A 20,856-nucleotide genomic window follows, 5' to 3' on the forward strand; every position below is an offset into this window, starting at 1 on the left:
TACACAGGGAAAGTTTAGTCTGATTTCATATCAAACTGAAAAAGCATATGTGTCTATTTATATAGTGCATGTAAATTTCTGTTTCAACTGTATGTTTTTTTGTGGTGAAATCATTTGTAATTTTACAGGGACTGAAACTGACGGAGCGATGCTAAGAAGTATACCGACTTTTTGTACAGAAGACACTATGGAACTTTATCTTTGTGTATGAAGTTTGGGCACAATTTAAATAATTAAACAGTTTATTTACTTAAGTTTTCATATTTAAATGTGTTCTCCTTTTAGTCAATTTTACTACTGCTTAAAACTTTGGTGATGGGAGGATGGGGGACATCTGACACATGGGGATATAGGAATATGGGAGGGTATCTGACACAGAGGAATAGGATTATAGGAGGGCATCTGACACAGAGGAATAGGATTATAGGAGGGCATCTGACACAGCAATATATAAGAATTGGAAGGGCATCAGCCATACAGAGATATAGGAGGACAGGACTTTTGCAGGAACATGTCTCTCTTCACTACTGGATCTATTTTTATTACCAACTTTTGCTTGAGAACCATTTTTGACTAGTTTTCTGTCTCTGGCAGTGTAAAATGCAATGCGTAAAATAAACACAAGAGGGCAGCCAATGCCAGTCAAAAATGAAGATGTTTTTTGTCTTTTTCTTGCTGTTGGATGCATCTGTGCTCGATTGCTCGGGTCTGCGCAATTTAATTCCTGGTCCAAAAGTCCACATACAAACACACAACTCGCCTCTCCTGCTTAAACCCCGATGTTCTGATGATGCTCCGGGTGCTGTAGCGGGTCTGCGGGCTGTGACATGCCGGGAGGAGTGCAGCGGACCCCGGGAAGCACACAGACATGCAGCGGGCCGTGGAGGAGCTGGTCCAGGCGCTGGAGACATACCGCGGCCGGGACAAAGTGGTGAGTTTCATCCTAGTGTTATCATTTAATTAGGACAAATCAAAGTCATTTACAACTTTAAGACTTTTTTTTCTGATCTATGTCATAATCATAATGTTGTTTCCTCAGCACAAACAGACCTGGAGTTTTGTTTTTTGTTCCATTCACACATGCTTAACACACAAATCCTGCATATTTATGTTTAGGGTTAGGGATATTTAGGTCTTCTCTCAATCGGAAAAACTCTGTTCCACCTTGTGATGTCATGTGGTAATGCATAAATTGCTCCACTCTGTTTTTAAACTCCGTACACTAGAATTATTTGGATAATTTCAGCCCTGGAACTGTCTGTCTGTACCGAACTAAAGGTAAAACGCTGCTGGTGACTTATTAACTACCACATGAGAAGGTGAAGGAAAAGCATTTTGAGCTTTGGAGATGTAATAAAACACAACTCAGAGTATGTTTTTGATGAAGTAACAACATTATAACATGGCTTAAAGCTTGCAAGAATAAACTTTACTTATAGGCCCTTTAAGTAGCCAAGACTAAATTCTTCTAATGGCTATCAACAGCAAAGAAATGCTTTATGCACTGAATCAGCAATGCTAAATTTGTGTCACACACGATAGTATCACATTGGCTGATTGCTCTCAAGGCCGCACAAGATTTGGAGGGACAGGGCACCCACCCTCTGGAGCTCCCTGTCCATTTCAGAGACTCCTCCACACTGAAAACTCACTCAAATAAATACATTTTTTTGTCCTTGAACCGTGTGAAGCATCTTTGAAAAAAGTTGCCAGTTTCAATGTTGAAATCCAGTTAGGTTAAACTTAAAAGGACTCTCTCTGATCTGAATTGTCACTTTTTAAATCCCAGCACCTGCAACCAATCATTAATCAGTGCTAGTGCAGCCTCTGCAGCCCAGTCAGTGAATTCTGGAGGTTCTGAGCTTTAACATGAGGCATGACCTGTCCATATACTGACAATGAGATAAACCTGTATGTGTCCTCTGTCTGCAGGTTAAAGCACTGGCAGCCTAGGTTCAGTTGTGATTGAAGTAACTTTAGTATCATACAGACAAAAGTCACTAAATCTAAAATAAATAGCAAATAGTGCTATTCCAAAGTAATCTATGAAAATTGGAAAAAGAAATGGATAAATTAGGCAACTCTTTGTGATGTCATCATGGAGCATTTATTGCTAGACACAAAATGGAAAGAAAAGACAAAGCATTACTTATTCAAGTAAAAATATTACTTACATTTATTTTTAATATAACATTTGTTGTGATAAATTACTCTCTGAAGCTCTTTCAATTGAACTTGATACTGCTCAGTTTTGCATGCATTTATTATAGTGTAACACTACAACATAAATCCTGTTTTTGTTTGCATAATAACCTGCCTCCTCTGCCCTCTTCCTGTATCAGATCCGTACAGCATGTTATGGGGCTCAGCTGGTGGGCGGAGTCTTGTGCCGTGACTCGTCCCCTGATGGTTCGTCTCGGCGTTTGGGGCGGAGCTTGCTGCTGCTCTCTGCTCAGCTCAGCCACTGTAGGACCATCCTGAGGCTGTTTGATGACCTGTCCATGTTAGCTTACTCCCACAGCTACGGGCTGGGCGCTACGGTTAGCATCAAAACCGCACTGACATCACTGACAAAAGCTAAACACAATCTTGTCTGATGTAAAAATTGTATTCTCTCTGTGTCTGGGTGGGTAGGTCTGTCAGAATACCAGTGTTATATATTGCTCAAGAAAATGTAGACCGGTATATGATATATTAGCCAATAATTATGAAACTAATTTATGCCACTAACACAAAAACTCTGAAGCACGATTGTCCCCACATTCTATCCTATTCTAAATGTACAATGTGATTAAATATGAGCTAGCTAAACTGGTCAGTATCTGAAGGAGGGAGAGTGAGGGGAGAGGAGGTATAAGAAGAGTGTGTCTGGTCTAACCGGTAACGCCACATCAAACTCTGCCCCTGCAGCCAGGTGTTTCAAATGGGCTGTAAATCTGAGCAGAGGAGTGTGATGTCATGTAGTACTTGAATTTGCAGTGACCACTGGAGAGAGCACAGACTCTGTTAACTGTTTTTGAACACAGTTTCAAATGTACCTAGTTTGCCCAAAAATTGCCAAAAATTAGGAACAATAGACAATAAACTATTAAAACATCAGATCAGTTTCTTGCCACTTTCAAAAACCTGACTTGTGGTCACAGGATCTTTTAAATATATTTGTACATTCCATATGATATAGCAGTGTTTGTTTCTTTATGGGCAGGAGGAGGAATTGAGTGTGTGTGTTACTGTGCATGTGTGTTACTCTCTGTGCAAGAGGAGGACTGGTGCATGTGTATTACTGTGTGTCTGTGTTACTGTGTGTGCAGGAGAAGGACTTGTGCGTGTGTATTCTCTCTATATGTGTGTGTTACTCAGGGTGTGCGTGTGTTACTGTGTGTGTTCTCTGTGCAGGAGGAGGACTTGTGCGTGCGTGGCCTCTCTGTTCTCACTAATATGGCTGATCAGCTGTACTATCCGTGTGAGCATGTGGCCTGGGCTGCAGACGCTCACCTGGTCCCAGTCCAGTCCCAGCGCTGGTGGCTCCTGAGCACCGTGCTGTGGGGGACCTCTCTGCTGCTCAGCATACTCAGGTGAGGAGCCACATACAAACTACAGGCTCATAGTATTACCATAATGATGCACTATGTAAGCTAATGTAACACTGTGTGAGTAATGCCATACAGTGGAAAATTACAGGCTAAACAATAACATCTCTATCAAGACAAGCAACTGTCGAACTAATTTTTGTGAAATCTAGCGTTTGTTTTCAAAATAACCTAACATACATTTTCAGTAAACTGTAACTAGGGGCAACAGAAGGTGCTCTCGTTGATTCAATATTGACTGGCTCAATATATAAACAATAATTATTACTGAGTACATGATTGATATTAAAGCTCATTAGATGAGGGTTCAAGGTCTATACTTTCAGACATTTATTACCGTATTTATTGATTGTCATGTCGGTGTACCTCACATCCATAAATAAATATTTTCCATGATTATTTCTATTAGTGACAGCATCCATTCTCCTACTTGTATCCTATGTATCCAACCACACCACAACATCTGCAGATTAACTAAAGACATTTGATCTGCCCTCATCTCAGTCTAACACTATAGGGATATAGGAGGATGGGAGGGCATCTGACGCACATGGATATAGGTTGACAGGAGGGCTTCTGACACACTTGGACGTTATCTGAATCCCACTAATATGTTCTTATCTAAATGTCTTGTGTGTAGGTCTGTGCGTGTGGTGGTGCTTCTGAAGAGGAAGCTGCAGAAATGTGATAGAGGAGAAGAGGACAGGAGCAGGTGAGAGGACAGAGACACTTTCTACTTTTGGACATGATTTATGAAGGCTACCCAAAGTAGCATTTTGTCTAATGTTAATTTTATTTTCAGGAAATGGGCTTAGATAAATTATTATGGTAGGCCAACAACTGAATCTATACACGCCACTACATTTAAAAGGTGTCAAGCCTTGTACCAGACTATTCATTTTCAGTTTTTCTCCTGGTTGAGAACTACTGGGTACAGGAATCAATAACTGTAATGCCAACTTTGAGTATGCTGTGTAAGACTGTTATGCATTACTGTTATACTACTATAGCTTCGTGTAGTTTTAGACTTTTTAAAGCCTGGTTTAGTCCTTCTTCAGTTTTGGTTGTAGTCTGACTTACACTTGGTTATTATATAGTCAGTTTGGAAGGCTAATAATGATGTTAAAAGTAGTTATCAGTTTAATGTCCTTTCTCCCTCCCTCTCCCTACCTGTCTAATGTCTCTGTGTTGCAGGGTGCCAGGGCTATGCAGACAGGTGAAGGTTGAGCTCCTGTCCATGGTGAGCAATGCAGCTGACCTGTGCAACGCGGTGCACTGGATGCCCCCAGGCTTCCTCTGGGCGGGACGCTTCCCTGAATGGACCGTCGGGCTCATGGGGACCATCTCCTCTGTGATTGGTCTACTCAAGATGTCCAGCAGCCAATCAGAAGCCTAATTGTTCAGACACAGTAGGCTTGTTTGAGATCAGCTACAGCAGCACAGATTCGATGGGTGTTGAGCAATGTGGATCTGAATGTGGTTAGATTTGTGTCTGACTTGCTCTGTTGTCACATGTACGTCTGTAACAGTGTTTGCCATAAAGTCCCCCCTGGTCAGATTTTGCCCCCCTTCACAAATAGTTCATTTTTTGTCATCCAGGAGAGGTGCAATTCATCTCAAACAAGCCTAATGAGCTCTGTCTAAAGCACGTATTTCTACAGTTTGAGTAAATTGTTAATGTTCCAAAATGTCCTAGATCTAATTTACTGCTGCTAAATAGTCAATATTTCTTGATTTTTTTTCTCAGTTAATAGATTCTTTCTAAAAATTTCTGTAGTCTACTGCTGCAATTTTGTACCAATGTATTTACTGTCTGCAGAATGCAACTTGATTAACAGCTGCACTCCCACCTAGTGTTGTCAAAAGTATCCAAAATCAGATACAAATCAATCCTAAAAGTAGTGTCAAAACTAGATACTAATTTGAGCAAGTATCAATACTAAAAAAGCTTCATTCACAAGACAGAAATGAAGATTTCCAGCTTTAAAATGATCTTGAGCTGTATCAGAAAAAGCAGAAAATCACATAGACTAGTATAGGCCCATGCACCACTATGGAGCCTACCTGGACGACTGAGGGATTACACAGATATTGTTGTCTAAATAAAGAGTGTTTTATTATTATTATTATTATTATTATTATTATTATTATTATTATTATTATTATTATTATTATTATTATTATGGTATCACAATCAGTATCTAGTGTTGAGTGTATTCCTTAGTACCAAAGTCAGGTTTAAAATTTTAGCATTGTGTCAGCACTACTCCCAATTTCCTTCAGCACATTAGACAGTAATCTCTTTTCTGGTAATGGTCAGTATTTTGTACATTTAACCAGCTTTTGATTTCAGAATTATAAATATAGAAAATGTGAAATGTACAGTTACAAAACTATTTTTGTACTGTGAAATTTTATGCTTCTAATGAAAAATAACTGACTCGAGTTGTTTCGATTAGTGTGGTCTCGTTTTTTCTGTAATGACGTCAAGATTTTTAATGTGCGTATGTTACGTTTGGGTCACATGGGATATATCGGATTCTTTACTTTATATCTTACATTGACAAGAAAGGAAATTGCTATTTATTTCGTATTTATTAACAAATATGATGGCATTTTAGGGCCGGCATTGATTGTGATTGTTAACTTTTGTCCTGGAGTAAAAGGGAATACATCTCAAGTATATTTTAAATCAGCTGTCAAAACGCACCAGACATTTCCCAGTGTACATGAATGGAGCGGGGGCTCTGGAGTTCAGTGGAGTTGGCACGGCGCAAAACTCCAGACATCAGCTGGTTTTCCGTTCACAAACTTGCCTGAAACAGTACCTTTATTGAAATGATCACTTGTTACGTGTTTGGAGACGTACCAATGCCGCTGTTAGGATGACGAACACCACTCAACCACGGTTTATCCTCTGCGTAAATTCACCAACAACTTTAACGCACCCGAGCTGTCTGCGCACAAAGAAAGGGTCGTAATCCATCAGGTGAGAGATAGTTTGGGTTTTGTGGAGATTATCCACGTTTTCAAATGCAAATATAATATATGTCTGCTTGGGGCGTTGAACAAGTGTAATGTAATGAGTTAATTAGTCGACTTGTTGTACATCCAAAGTTAGCTGGAGAGGCTAACTTGGCTAAATGTGTTTAACTATGGGAGCAGTTTCCGTTATAGTTTTGTAGTGCAGCATTGCAGTGTTTTGATGGATCTAGTGTAATATTATTGAATGCATTTCTATGTGCTTTATTCCATGCACTAAGTTGTTAAAGGTGCACTTCGTAAATTTTCTGGAGGGTCTTCCACCTGTTTGTCTCCATGGAGATGTCATTTACGTGATGGATAATTTTAATGCCATACTGTGGAGAACATACTAGGCGAAGCAAAAACACCTCCAAGGATACGAGCAGGTGACTCTCCATTAGAAAGGTTACATAGTGCAGCATTAACAGTTGTGAGAGAGGAGTTGGCAGGAGAAATGCCACAGTGACTTTAGAGCACTGCATCTGTAAAATTGAGGAGATTTATTTATATTTAATGTTAAAGAGGGAAATTGTCCTGTATGTTTATGGGGAACGTTTAATGTAATGCAAAGGTAATGTAAATATTGCTGGGTTTCAGATGGCATCACACCATTCTGTAGGCCAATTATATTTAATACAGATTGGGGAAGATACTATTATTGTTGTCTGTGTCATCCCTCAGTCGTCCAGTCGGCTGATCCATAGTAAAACCCAAAAGTAAAATCTGTCAACTGGACAAAATGTTGTAGGATTGAAGGCATTTCGCTGCTCATCCAAGCTGCTTCTTCAGTTCTGGTCAGATTACTGGTGAACACTGCTTTATATCTATCTGAAGGGAGGAGCTAACTACACTGAAACTGAAAACAGCTATTGTACAGTTTCTGTTTGTAGGCTAGGTCTATCAAGCTACACCAAGTGTGCACTGTGCCTGAGTCATACCTAACCTAATCATTCAGCTCTTAATGGGTGCTTTCACACCTATTAGCATCCTGGCTAGTTCTATTGTTTTCTTTGTTTTCTTTGTTTGCTTTGGGTCTGGGAATGGAGTTATAGATGGGGGATAGGAAGGCTTGACTTTCCTAACAAAAAATACTTCTTTAACTACATTGCTTTCTGTATATCTTGAGGTTTTGTTCTTTGGGTGAACCAGTTTCTGTCCTCAAGTGTTTGTAGGCTTGAAATAGACCGAAATTTCATACTGTCATACTTCAAATTGTCTGAAGCTTTTCAGACACACCAGCTGTGTAAGGAATAGTTACACCTTTCCTTTTGTTTTCAGATTCCCCGTTGTCCTGTTTTTTCTTTTTCTCTCTTAGATCTATTGAAGGCCCATTTTATATACAAGCCTAGAGGGCTGATCCTCCTTCACTTTTCCCTCCGTGTTTGTGGGCACCACTTGAGCTCTGTGTTGTAGAGTACGGATAACTGAGTTTGTGCTGCAGTGAATGGTGTGAATCAGTGAATCAAAACCTGCTGTGAAACAGCAGGTATTGGTCAGTGTGTGTGGGTTTCCTAAAGACTTCTACCTGGAGTCGCTTGTCCTTCTATCGTTACGGCACAACCTTCTTAGATTGTGATTTTACTTTTGGCTTGTACTGTTATTATTGTGGTGTCCACCAGTAATCAGAACTGAAGAAGTGGCTTGGATGAAACGTGCGAAACGTGTTTACTCCTACAACTTTTTATCCAGCTGATACTTTTGGCTTTTACTATTGTTGTTAAAATGCAGATATAGTGAATTCTTGAGTGTAGTCCTTGCCTACTTTAGAGTAAATTTTCTTCCACTTTTTTTCTTCTCCTTTGGATAATTTCTTGCTTATAACTCTAGTGGAAATAATACAGTCCACTTTTAGAGCTGCTCCAGCGCTAGATTAGACCTGGAATATTACTGTTATAGACCTGGTTTAGATCTAGTGGTACTCGGAAAACCATATCTTTTCTTTGGTGATCCTTGGACTGAAAAGTTTGAGAGCCAATGGCCACCGGTCTAGTCTGATAAATACAGTTACAAATAATGAATGAATTCATTTTAATATTGACAGACTATGTAAAAGATGCTGGTACAAGTTTGTTTCTCTCACAATTCAGACTTTGTCTCACTCTTGTGTATTGGTAGTTCTCAGATTCTAGATGTGATGTGATGATGTCATACTCCCAGTCCCAGAAATATCTGAAAGGTAAATTCACAAATGTTTATCCTGATCATTTATATTATTGACTAGGTCCAAGACCTCGCTTTATTACAACAAAATGATAAGGTCATTGATGTCATCTGAAATCCAGTAATACTCTAATTACCAATCAATTAGTTTATTGTTCATTCTAATTAGTAGGGCTACAACTAACATTTTACTGGTCGACTAGTTAGTGATTAATTATTTGTGATTCGTTGACTAGTCCAACGATTATTTCTATTGCACACTGAGACTTTTTAGATCAATTTTTTACAAAATTAATATTGAAATCTAGAGTAACTGAAGGATTTTAGATGGATAGTATTTATAAGTGTATTATTGATGAAAATTTACTATGTGTGTCTGTATAGTCCAGATAACAAGTTGAGTAGTAGTTGAGAAATTGTTGCTGCCCCTGTAGTAAGTCTTTATTTCAGCTGTGTTTTGTTCTTCTCTTCATGGGCACCTACAAAGCGTCATACCTCTGTGCTCCTCCTTTTTTGTTGAACTTGGACTTGTGTCTGAAGTACACTTTTTTCTTGGAGTCTTGTTGGACTTTGGGCCTGGTTCATTTGCATGGACCAGGCCGTAAAACTGTTGTATATGAGCACTTCTCCAAAGCCTTTTCTATGTGGGGCTGAAACATGTAGTGAACTAGTTGTAGTTGACAGCAGGAGGGACAGGTGCACTTCGCAAAATAGATGGCATCATGAGGAGAGAACATTATGTGAAACTTCTGGTTTCAGCTGTAGCCAGGATATGAGATTTTTTTTTTTTGTTGTCAATAAATTAATTTAGCCATAAAGTATTGATTTTTCTGAAAAACCTTTTTAAATTAAATATACGTAGAGAAAGCTAATATTTTGTCACAAATATTATGTCTGTACTGCATCTTTTACTTTTGGGGGTGTAAGGTATGCTTTTAATCCCTTATGAAGGAAATTATTTCTTTGCATTTTAGCCACCGACATCACTGATGACCCATTCCTACTCTGGGGTATTGTGAACCAAAACTAGGTTTAATCTAACAGTATTGTCCTTTCTCCACACACAGACTAAAACATGGATACCCCACCACCTGACTCTGCTCTCATGGCTACCTCCAGCGGTGACTCCAGGGACCAGACCAGCTCTCCTCTTCCTCCTCTCTCCCCTGCACACCATCTTGCCCCTGTGCACCCTCTCCAACAAGCAGATGTGGAGGAGCTGGACTCTTTCGACCCCCTGGAGCCTCCCCCTCTGGACTGGAGGTCTGATTCCTCCAGTGAGGGTGGCTCCGCTGATGGCTTGAATGATCTCACAGACAGCTTGGATAAGGCCATGCTGGATTCTCCTGTAACCAACAACGTGGGGCTACAAGAGAGTGAAAACATACAGAAAAAGAAAGTATTCCATAACTTAGTACCCGTTTATGCAGACGATTTAAATCAGGAACTTGTTAGCGGAGTGGACGCCAAAGATGACAAGGATAAAGCAAGTCATTTAAAAAATATTAGTGGTATTCAGGAACACAATTCAAACTTGGAAGAACACGGTTGTATACATTTCTTGGGAAATCAACCAACATCCAACCAAATTAACCAGTTTTCCAGAGTGGTAAATATGGAGTCTGTATTTCAGGTTTCAAAGGACAAGTTTGATGAAGAGTTTGGGGGTTTAAACCAGGAGTTTAACCCAGAAATTCCCCAAATAAAAGTGTATAAAATTCTACAGACAGAGTTGGAAGGTAGTTGTGCAGATGTGGAACCACAAGATGACAATTGTTCAAATTATGAAAGTGACCCAGGTCTTGGTGCTACAAATTTAGTTGAAATGAGAAATTGCAAAACTGCTAAACCATTTCAGTCTGAATTTGAAGGCATCCATACACCGACGGATTTCAAACCTGTGGAAGAACCTATGAATGACAGTCATCAAGTAAGCAGTTCAAACCAGGACTACACAGAGAGGACAAGTTGCGGAGATATCGAGGATGAAGATCACAGTCGCATCCACAGCCTCTTGAACAAGCTACAGCTCAGGAGAGAGGGAGAGGAGGAGGGAGGGATGGAGACTTACCTCGCTCAGAGAAGTCCTCCACGGGCAGTACTGTCCCAGGCCCAACCTACCTGTCCGGAAGCGGATGAAACGACCGGTTTGCTGTTTTCTGAAGACCACCAGCGAGATGTGGTAAGAGACACAAGAGGAAGAGTTACTGCTAAATGGTCTGCTTCAGAGGGAAGTACTGATGTAACCCTAGTTGCCATGGTAATATGTAAACTTTGTTGCTGTGAACAGGCTTAAACTGTTTTTTTTGACTGCTTAATGTCTTTATTTTATGGTGTAAGATGAGATAATTGTAGTAGGCATCTTTAAGTTAAAGGTGCAATATGTAACTTTTCGAATCCGCCACCTGCTCCATGATGTTACTGCTTAGCCTGGAGTGTTCCACAGTATGGCATTAAACTTATCCATCTTGCATTTATATCTGTGTAATACCTCAGTCATCCAGGTTTGATTGATAAAAAAATTAAAAAATAAAATGTCAGTCTCTGTTAGCTGGACAAAGTGTAGTGAGACGTCTTCACTGTTGTTTTCAAATGTACACTGTCAAACTGTAAACTGAATTAATTTGATAAGAATTTTGTTTACAAAAATCACAAATCTAATCATTATCAACTTTTGCTAAAAATCTTTTCAGCCCTATCCGATTTAGCTTTAACATTTGTTGATCATTTTTTGGCTCCTTTCCTAACTTTGCATATCCTCCAACAGCAATTTCAATAATATCTTATGTAGATATATTGTCCATCTTAATGCACTGATGTAAAAATATAGAATTATACATTTATGTCCCCTTGCTCCCCCTGTAGGTAAGCCTGCTGCAGAGCACAGACATCCCTGGCCCTGTCCCTCACACTGGGGACATGGACGCGGTGGTGTCTGTGTCCTACAGTCAGGAGGACACCCGGAGGTACTGGGGACACTACGACAAGGCTCCAGCGAAGACGCTCAGGCAGGACTCCTTTTCCTCTCAGCCTGATGAAGAAGAGCCTGAGCCGGTGTGGATGAAGCTGGGAGAGGAGCCACCTGATGACCAGGTTGCATCTGGGACTGATATGGTAGGTGTCTAGGTGATAGGACTGAGATCCTATCAAACATGCTATTTCAATGTCTATGCCAGGGGTCGGCAACCCACTGCTCCGGAGCCGCATCCGGCTCTTTCATCCTCATACTGCGGCTCATCGTACCTTGGGAGAATAAATTATAAGTATTTCATTGAAGGGTATTTTATTTCTGTTAGGTTTTTTTTTTATTGTTGTTTAAATTGGAAGATTATTGTGATCTTAAAATTAAATTCTTTTAGGTTTAAACCAACTGTATTTCAACATTGGAATAAGTAAGGCTCATTATGGTTTCTGACTGGGTAATTGTCTTGCAAAATAACTGAACGACCATGTCCAATGTTTTTGTCAATCAGCATTAGAATTGTTATCAGTAAAGACTATATTTGATTTGAGTATGTCATATCAGGGGACATAGATAAGATAACATTTTCATACACTTCCTTAGTACATCTGAATGCTATAACCAGTCCTGTTTTACTCTCACTTGAGTAATTTATTTTGAATACAAATTGTTAGTTGTATTTCAAAATGTTTTGCTTGTGTACAAGTTATAGCTATTGTGCCCATTTGACACAAAAGCCTGTGGTGTAGGCGGGATCAAAAATGAAATTCAGAATATTAACGTAAATTTTCGTAGTACCACTTTATTATGTAGCCTAATATTGAATCAGCCTGTTTGTGTAATTGTGTAATTCTATATTGAATTTGGCGCATGTGAGCTACTATATCCAAGTAATTTCCCTTGTACATCAATAATTTGTCTAAATCTAATCTAGTATCTTTGGTATTTTTTTGCAGGATGCTGAGCCCTCATATAAAGATGGTAAGTAACATGATCTAAACTTAAGTCTTAAAGAACTCTAGTCAATGAAGATGTCCTTTGACCCCAGTGCCCGGGCCGTGTGACCCAGAAGACCTGCTGGATGGGGTCATATTTGGGGCCAAGTATCTGGGGTCCACTCAGATCAGGTCAGACCGAAACCCGTCCACCAACGCCCGTATGAGCCAAGCACAGGAGGCTGTTGACCGCATCAAGGTGAGGGACTGTGGGGAGGCCAACAGGGAATGCCCACCACATGATCCAGGAGTACATTTTCCATTTATTTTTCCCATAGACTTTCATTAAAAATTAAAAAATAAATGCATACATGCATAAATAACTTTGAATACTTGCAAGGACTAATCACCTAAGTGGTAACCAAGGATCACAAGACCTCTAATTTTATTTAAAATCTGTTTCTGAAACTAAGTTATTAAAACATTTTAAGGTAAAGTATATAACCTTCTGGAGGTGGCACATCCTCAGAATGATTCCATGGAAATAGAAAGTTAAAATCATACTTCCGAACATGGAGATGGATATGTGTGATGTCATACTGTGCAGCTAAGATTATAGCCAAATTACATTTCCATGGAAACAATCAGCAGGAGGTCCTCATCCATGTCAAAATAGAGTTTGAGAGTTTGTAGAGATGTAAGAGGAAAAAAACGTGCTTTTATTTTAATCTGTTCTTTGGCAAAAAAAAAAAATGATGCTGGGGTTACTGGTTATCCTCCAAATGCCCTTAAAATTTAAATATTTGAAAACTTAGATGTCGTTAATGGGAAAAATTAGTGGGAAGTTTACATCAGGAATTAAGCTGTCGAGCTCCATGAAAATGATGGTGGTCATGATGATGATGTGTTTGTTAGGCCCCAGAAGGAGAGTCTCAGCCCATGACAGAAGTGGACCTGTTCATCTCCACTAAAAGAATCAAAGTACTGACTGCAGATACACAGGTAACAATAGAAATGTTAGGACTGGATAATATGGCGAAGAAAAAAAGCACTCCCTGCACATAGGGATTCAGTGTTTCCATCACCACTCTCTGATGGTCCATAGGGATGAACTAGAACAGTCTCTTTGTTGTTGTGCGGTGCAGGAGGCCATGATGGACCACCCCCTGCAGATGATCTCCTACATTGCAGACATCGGGCACATCGTGGTGCTCATGGCCCGAAGGAAACGCAAAGGGCCAGAGGCCGAGAGTCAGAAGAAGTGTCTGATGATCTGTCATGTCTTCACCTCTGATGATGTGAGTGCAGAGCCATACTAAACCTACTTAAGCACAATAGAAGACTCTTAGCGCTATTTTAAAGCAGACCTGCAATGCAAAATGGACTTTTTCGAACTTTTAACTATGTTATATATTTGGAGTGATTCGTGCATGTTTGAGCAATCTTGAATTGCTTATTTTCATGATGCCATGTTATACTTACTTTATTCTACAATTTAATTTTCTTAATCAGTTTTCAGGATTTGGCAGCGTTGAATAGTTATTTTGGTACATATGAAAAAAAGTTTGCATCTCGCTAGAGTGATGTGCAGTTATCCATATGAGGTACCAACTGCCACACATCTCTTTGTTGTGATGACACTTATGGTGACGTCAGCTCCCACTGGGAACTGCAGTTTTCTAACTCAGACTAGTACATTGAATTGTTTCTTTTATTAAGTATTTTTAGGGTAATATTGCAATCTAAAATGTGCCAATTATAAGCCACAGGTGTCATAGATTATAACTGTATAGCAGGCTCAAGCACAATATGTCTGTCCACAGTAGCACATTTTACATTTTAGCACATTTTACAACAGCCTATCAGAGCAACTAGACAGTGCAGGAACTTGTTGCCTACTGACAGCTCTTAGACTTAAAGTAGTGTGGAGGACACCAACATGGAGTTTGTGCAAACTTTCTAATTTATCATCACTCACTGCTATAATCCACATGCATTTCTTCTTCGTGAACAAGAGCACATGGAGAGGCATGCCGCTTGTCTCCTATCCTCCTGTATTTGATTTAATTTGATTTCATTCAGTGACTCTTGCTCTGTCGACCACTTGTACCAAATCTTTCCTGAAAACATAACTGCGTGGTGTCTCTGTTAATTCATGTGAATGTGAGACAAATAATGAAACAAAATGTACTTATGTCTGTGTAAAATCGCAAAAGTTTGTAATCCTCTAGTGTGCTGCCGGTTTAAATCACGCTTAAATGTGCGTAATGTAACTTTTGTCTTTTTTTAAAAATTTTTTATTACATTTATTGTCTATATGCACAATACAATATTGAGGTACATCTGACCAGCAAGACATACCCCTAGCAGGAGATTTAAGACATTATCATCATTGCGTTATAGAAGTAATGGTATTGCAAATAAACAACAAAGCAAGGATGGAATATACAGTACTGAAAGTAAATGTATAAATAAATTAAATACGCAATAACAATATAAAAAATAGCACTAATACAGAATTAAAATAATAATAATAAACAAAGAACAAAACACACACAAAAAAAAAAAACAAATGTACAGAGTGCGCAATGTAACTTTTCTTTAAACCTGACCAAACATCTCTTGAGTCACGTTTTGTTTCATCATGGTTGGTTCTCCTTTGGTAAACACTTAAGTTATACAATGTGTAAAACCAAGACTTATGTGTCCAAAGGGAGTTGTATTTTTAAGCCTAAGCGATGCATCCGTTTTTGGTGCCACATTGGTTGCGGTGGGTCCCGTGAATGTTAAAGTGCAGTGGCAGTCATCCCAGATCTTCACGGACCTAACTGAATTAGAGCGAGAGGAAGAGAGAGAGAGAAAACAGAGGGAAGATGAAAGAGGATGAGCGAAGAAGTGAGGGAGAGTTGAGAGAATGATGAGGAGAGGAGAAGAAAGGGATGAAGAGCAAGAGGAGAGAGAAGAGAAGAGGAAAGGGGAAAGAGGGAAAGAAAAGGGTGTCTTTTTTAGAAACTAATTAGTCAGAATTAGAGGACTTGAGCGTATATGTGTTGGCGGGTATCTTATGGTGGCGCTCCTCACTACATCACTGAAAAGGTACCCATGATAAATATTGATCCCCAAAAATGATTGTTCCATCCATCATTTATTGAACTGTCTAGACTCCAGGTTTAGGTTAAGCTTAGGATCAATCTCCAGATAACAAATTGACGACATCAATTAAACAGGGGTTATTTTATTTCTATGGGGTATTAATTGCTAGCGCATATCACATTTTAAATCACCATGCTTTTACTGTTTTGAAAATGCTATATTCACCAAAAACAATGTATTAATATAAAAAAAAAAATTAAAAAGTATACTGTATTTCACGTTTTTGTATATTAATGGAGAATCATCACATGGGAGCACAGATGACATAGGCTTGTGGGCTGAGCATTGCACAGAATCTTATAGCTAAGCTTAAGGAGGGTACGAATAATGCCCGGGAGAAAATGCTAAATACTGCAACGTGCATGGACGACACCTAAAACCTCTTCAGGCATGTTTTTAATGAAACAGCATTGTAACATGGTAGAAAGCTCAAAAAAGTAAAATTTTTGTATTACCCTTTTCTCCACAAATCATTGAAATGTGTGTGTCTGTGTGTAGGCGCAGGTAATCGCCCAGGCCATAGGCCAGGCCTTTGGAGTGGCTTATCAGCAGTTCCTGCAGGTGAATGGGATCCGGGCCAGAGACCTGAAGCCTGGAGAGTACAGCCACTACCTGGAGAGTCAGGAGTTGTACAATGGGGATCTGGCTCACTTCTGCGATGCCCAAAACCTCAAAGAAGTACAGTTCACACGGGCATACACCTACACTAGGGTTGTCAAAAGTCAAAAGTATTGAAAATCAGATACTAATTGATTCTAAAACTAATCCTGAAACTTGATACTCATTTTAGCAGGGATCTATACTAAAAAAGTTACATTTACAACACAGAAATTAACCTTTCCTGAATAGCTTTAGAAGACCTCATAGTTATCCAGATATGTTCCACAGTGGTCCATGGTCACGTGGTAATATAAAAGAAAGTACTATTCAATGTTGAAAATCACATCATATAAAGAGTGACACTAACATACACTGTCCACACGTACTATTCAATGTTGAAAATCACATCATATAAAGAGTGACACTAACATACACTGTCCACACATTCAGAAGGCATTCATTAGACATGACTTAGTGCTGACATAGGGATACATCAAATGTATGTGGCCTACACTCTTAAATTTTAAATAAGGTAAACTGAACATGGGTTGCCATTGCCTTAACCTACAGATAGAGGACACATACAAGCTTTTCTATATGGTCAGGCCATGCCTCATATGAAAGCTCAGAACCCTATCCTTCCTCTGATCATTTTCTGATTTTGTTGATCCATAAAATTAAACTTTGACTTCAAGTCACAGTATGTAATGTTTTAGCCAAAAGAAACTAAAATAAAGGCATGTTTGTTTTCATTTTGGTTGTTTATTGCACTGAAAAACCTGGAAAAACATGGTTCCTTACTGTGAGTGGACTGGTCTTCATGGAAATGTTATTCCTTTGACTGTAATATTCCACTATATGGCATAAATAATTGTTGTTGTTCCAATGTATGATTTTTCCAATGGAATTATACAGGTGGTGTGCCACCTTCAGAAGGTTACTGGACCTTTAAACAAAACTCTCTAACCTTCGTTGACTGTATACTGTTCTTTGCTACAGGTGGTGATCACTAAGCCCCCAGGGGAGATGCTGGGACTGGCTGTGGTGGAGTCGGGCTGGGGGTCCATCCTGCCCACTGTGGTGGTGGCTAATATGCTCCATGGGGGTCCGGTTGAGCGCTGCGGAGAGCTAAGCATAGGAGACAGGATCATGAGTGTGAACGGGACCAGCCTGGTGGGACTACCCATCTCCACCTGTCAAAACATCATCAGGGTATGGGCATGTTCACCCATCATATTTATAGTATCAGAAAAATTGTGTTTGTCATGTGTAAACTGCCTGACTTTTGGATGGAATTCTCCCTGGTGAGATGTCATCAGCATGTTTGAAACTCTCCACTTTTTGTCATTTTCAATATATTTTTAAATTTTACTTCACAAATTGCCTCATGATTGGTGTAAAACTGTAATTTATATTTATATCTATATATTGTATTTACAAGAGGTATTATGATCCCACCAAGTAAGGCAAAATTGGACAGTGTTAAATACCTGCCATACACACTTGGTGGTCTCCCTGGGGATAGATAAGCTTAGTGTCCTGCTGTGTGGGACATTTTAAGCAATAATATTTCCATGGAGAGAAGCAGAAGGCAGAGTATCCACCAGAAAGTTACAGTGTATAATGTATAATGTATAATGTATAATGTATAGTGTATAGTAGAGCGACTTCATGAAACCCTACAAATGTCTGCTTCTCTCACTTTGCATAAGAAACACAAATGTAGAAGCTGCTTTGAATAGCTTAGGCACACAGGTCAGATTTTTCAGGGTTAAACAAGCCTGGCTTTTTGCACCATCTTCTGATTTCAAACAAGTTATCCTGCTTTTGTTTAATTAAATAAATCCCATATAATTTCCTGACAACAGCATTTTAAGCTATTACAGTTATAATACTGTTAATATGCACTCATGATAAATGTCTTGTTTTCAGGATTTGAAAAGTCAGAAGTACGTGAAGTTGAGTATAGTGCACTGCCCCCCGGTGACCATGGCCATCATCAGGAGACCAACCCCCAAGTACCAGCTGGGCTTCAGTGTCGAGGATGGCATCGTATGGGACCTTTACTCTTAAAACTTTGTTTATCTGTGCAGACTTGGATGATTTAAAAAGCAAAGAAGCCACAGAGAATACGTTGCTTGTTATTCATTACTGCTTAGTCATGAGGAGTTGCATATTGCCCTCTAGTTTTGGATTTGACTCTAGCTGACAAGAAATAACATTAAAAAGCATTGCATTTAATTTGCTTATATAGGTTGTGTTCATGTCACTTCATAACATTGTAGAATCCCTATAATCAGGTCAGAATTCCATGGTAGAATTTGCCCTTTAATTTTTTGCAAATTGCTAAAAATTTGAAATTGCAAATTTGTTGATCTGGTTTACGGTTTATATCTCTAATTACTGGGCCCATCCACATGAACCAAAAACTGGCACAAAGGTCTCCTGTCACTATAAAAGAACAAAAGTGAAATAATTTTTTTCACAATAGCTTCAGAAGGTGCCATTTTCAACCTCTAAGGCATTATTGTTGTCAGTTGAAAGGACTTTAAATCTTGAGATTAATAGTGCAGGTTTGTGGTGCCAATCTTAAACTAGTAATGATAAGGTTCAACATGTGTGGATTTCTACTCCCATAGAGTTATATAGGCCTCTGTCCACTATAATTATGACATCATCAAATTCTAATAATATAAATGCAACCTATTGAATAGAAAAGGTCAACCTGTATGTATTTGACGAGCCCTGTTTGTCTGCGCAGATCTGCAGTCTGATGCGCGGGGGGATTGCAGAGAGGGGGGGCATCCGAGTGGGTCACCGCATCATTGAGATCAACGGACAGAGTGTGGTGGCCACTACCCACGATAAGATCATCCAGACCCTCACCAACGCTGTGGGAGAGGTATAAAGCATATGGAGCAACCTAGGTCTATGGGACAGGGTCTACTTGGGGTCGGTGGAACAGGGTCTGTGGGATGGAGTCTGTGGGACAGGGTCTATAAGAACAGCATCTATGGGACATGGTTCATAGCCTGGTTTCCACTGCACAATTTTTGGATGTCACACTACACAACCTGCACAAGGAACGGAGGTTTAGTGTCTTATCCAGTTCTTATTATAGATCCATGTTCGCAGCTCGTCTTTGGTCACGGCGGTTCTAAATTTAATCTTTGTCCCGGTCTCACTGTGAGACCTATGACCAATAATTTTTAGCTGCAACTCAAACTTTTCCCCACGGTCATAAATCTTTTGTTGCAAGCTGCCAAAATCACGCAGTGGACACCCAGTTTATGGGACAAGCAGACCCTATGGGACAGGGTCTATGGGACAGGGTCTATGGGACAGGGTCTATGGGACAGGGTCTATGGGAGAGCCCAGGGCCTGTGGGACGGGGTCTATGGTACATGATCTATGATAACCACTCTGGTGATACACTATTTAATAAATAAATGGGACTATTAAATTATTTTATTGCTCTGAAAAACTGAGCATGGGTTGGCATCTCCACAAACCTGACTCTTATTTAGTTTATAGGAGGGCTCAATCTGCTTATTTCCATGGAGATGTTGTTCCTTTGACTATAATATTTCACAGTATGGCATATAATGCATCTATCTCCATGGAGAATGGTTCTAAATTTCCATGAAATCATGCAGGTGGTGTGCCACCTCTGAACACAATGTTAATAGACATAACTGAAACACACTCTACTGACATCCCCTACAGACACTAAAGTCATGTTTCTATGGCTCTCCTCAGATCCACCTGAAGACCATGCCCGCCTCCACGTACCGCCTCCTCACCGGACAGGAACAGCCAGTCTACCTGTGACCTCCTCTGGATGTACCAAAACAAACCACATATGCAATCTGTCATGGACTACACGCTCAACTTATGCAGTATCATATGATGTAAAGACATTTTAAAATGGGAAAGTGTGAGTCCCGTTTTAGTATTTATGTTTAATAATGCAAGAAATAGTTTGTTTAATGTATTATGGTGTAATTACTGTATCCATAAGAGCAATGTGACATTAACTTTTAGATGAGGTGTAGAAAAATTTGTATTTTTATTACATTTTAGACTTGCTGCCAGTGCTTCCTCTATTGAGTCTATTGATACTTTGCAGCAACATCAAGCTGTTATCATGATGACACAATGCACAGCTGCATAGCAGACACTGACAAATACGTTTTAAGTTAAGAAAAATGCAAAATGAATTTAAACAACACATGCAACACAATACAGGCATTCATGGTCCCATTTAGGCGTTTTTTTCAACAAAAAAGGTGGGAGTGACTAACTAAAAAACTGTTGGCTAATGCTAGCTATCTTATCACTGTAATGTTTGTTAGAGAATTACTTGTTTAACAGCACAAATCAGCTCACCTGTTGTTGGTCAGCTAAGTCAGTTCTTTCAGATTTGACTGTG

At 39.5% G+C, this 20,856-nt stretch overlaps 2 protein-coding genes across 2 annotated transcripts; both read left to right on the plus strand.

The window, feature by feature from the left end:
* The first annotated feature begins 738 nt into the window (after positions 1 to 738).
* Positions 739 to 5,768, plus strand: pex11g (peroxisomal biogenesis factor 11 gamma). Its single transcript, XM_033965136.2, has 5 exons — positions 739 to 931; positions 2,343 to 2,540; positions 3,397 to 3,575; positions 4,231 to 4,302; positions 4,785 to 5,768. The coding sequence occupies exons 1-5, from the start codon at positions 869 to 871 to the stop codon at positions 4,984 to 4,986; spliced, it is 714 nt and encodes a 237-aa protein (XP_033821027.1). The 5' UTR covers positions 739 to 868; the 3' UTR covers positions 4,987 to 5,768.
* A 547-nt stretch (positions 5,769 to 6,315) lies between these two features.
* Positions 6,316 to 20,671, plus strand: si:ch73-40i7.5 (amyloid-beta A4 precursor protein-binding family A member 3). The gene is made up of 12 exons (XM_033965135.2): positions 6,316 to 6,579; positions 9,842 to 10,956; positions 11,640 to 11,888; positions 12,693 to 12,717; positions 12,785 to 12,930; positions 13,587 to 13,673; positions 13,817 to 13,969; positions 16,323 to 16,502; positions 17,424 to 17,636; positions 18,357 to 18,476; positions 19,186 to 19,326; positions 20,184 to 20,671. Exons 2-12 carry the CDS (start codon positions 9,850 to 9,852, stop codon positions 20,253 to 20,255), a joined length of 2,493 nt encoding a protein of 830 aa, XP_033821026.1. The 5' UTR covers positions 6,316 to 6,579; positions 9,842 to 9,849; the 3' UTR covers positions 20,256 to 20,671.
* The last annotated feature ends 185 nt before the right edge of the window (positions 20,672 to 20,856 follow it).

This window comes from Periophthalmus magnuspinnatus, chromosome 4 (genome assembly GCF_009829125.3).
Source record: "Periophthalmus magnuspinnatus isolate fPerMag1 chromosome 4, fPerMag1.2.pri, whole genome shotgun sequence".
Lineage (NCBI taxonomy): Eukaryota > Metazoa > Chordata > Actinopteri > Gobiiformes > Gobiidae > Periophthalmus > Periophthalmus magnuspinnatus.

Coding starts and splice junctions, on each gene's coding strand:
- pex11g (XM_033965136.2), top strand. CDS start 869: ATGCAGCGGGCCGTGGAGGAGCTGGTCCAGGCGCTGGAGACATACCGC. Junction 3,576..4,230: donor CTGCTGCTCAGCATACTCAG/GTGAGGAGCCAC, acceptor TCTTGTGTGTAG/GTCTGTGCGTGTGGTGGTGC. Junction 4,303..4,784: donor GGAGAAGAGGACAGGAGCAG/GTGAGAGGACAG, acceptor TCTGTGTTGCAG/GGTGCCAGGGCTATGCAGAC.
- si:ch73-40i7.5 (XM_033965135.2), top strand. CDS start 9,850: ATGGATACCCCACCACCTGACTCTGCTCTCATGGCTACCTCCAGCGGT. Junction 11,889..12,692: donor TTGCATCTGGGACTGATATG/GTAGGTGTCTAG, acceptor ATTTTTTTGCAG/GATGCTGAGCCCTCATATAA. Junction 13,970..16,322: donor ATGTCTTCACCTCTGATGAT/GTGAGTGCAGAG, acceptor GTCTGTGTGTAG/GCGCAGGTAATCGCCCAGGC.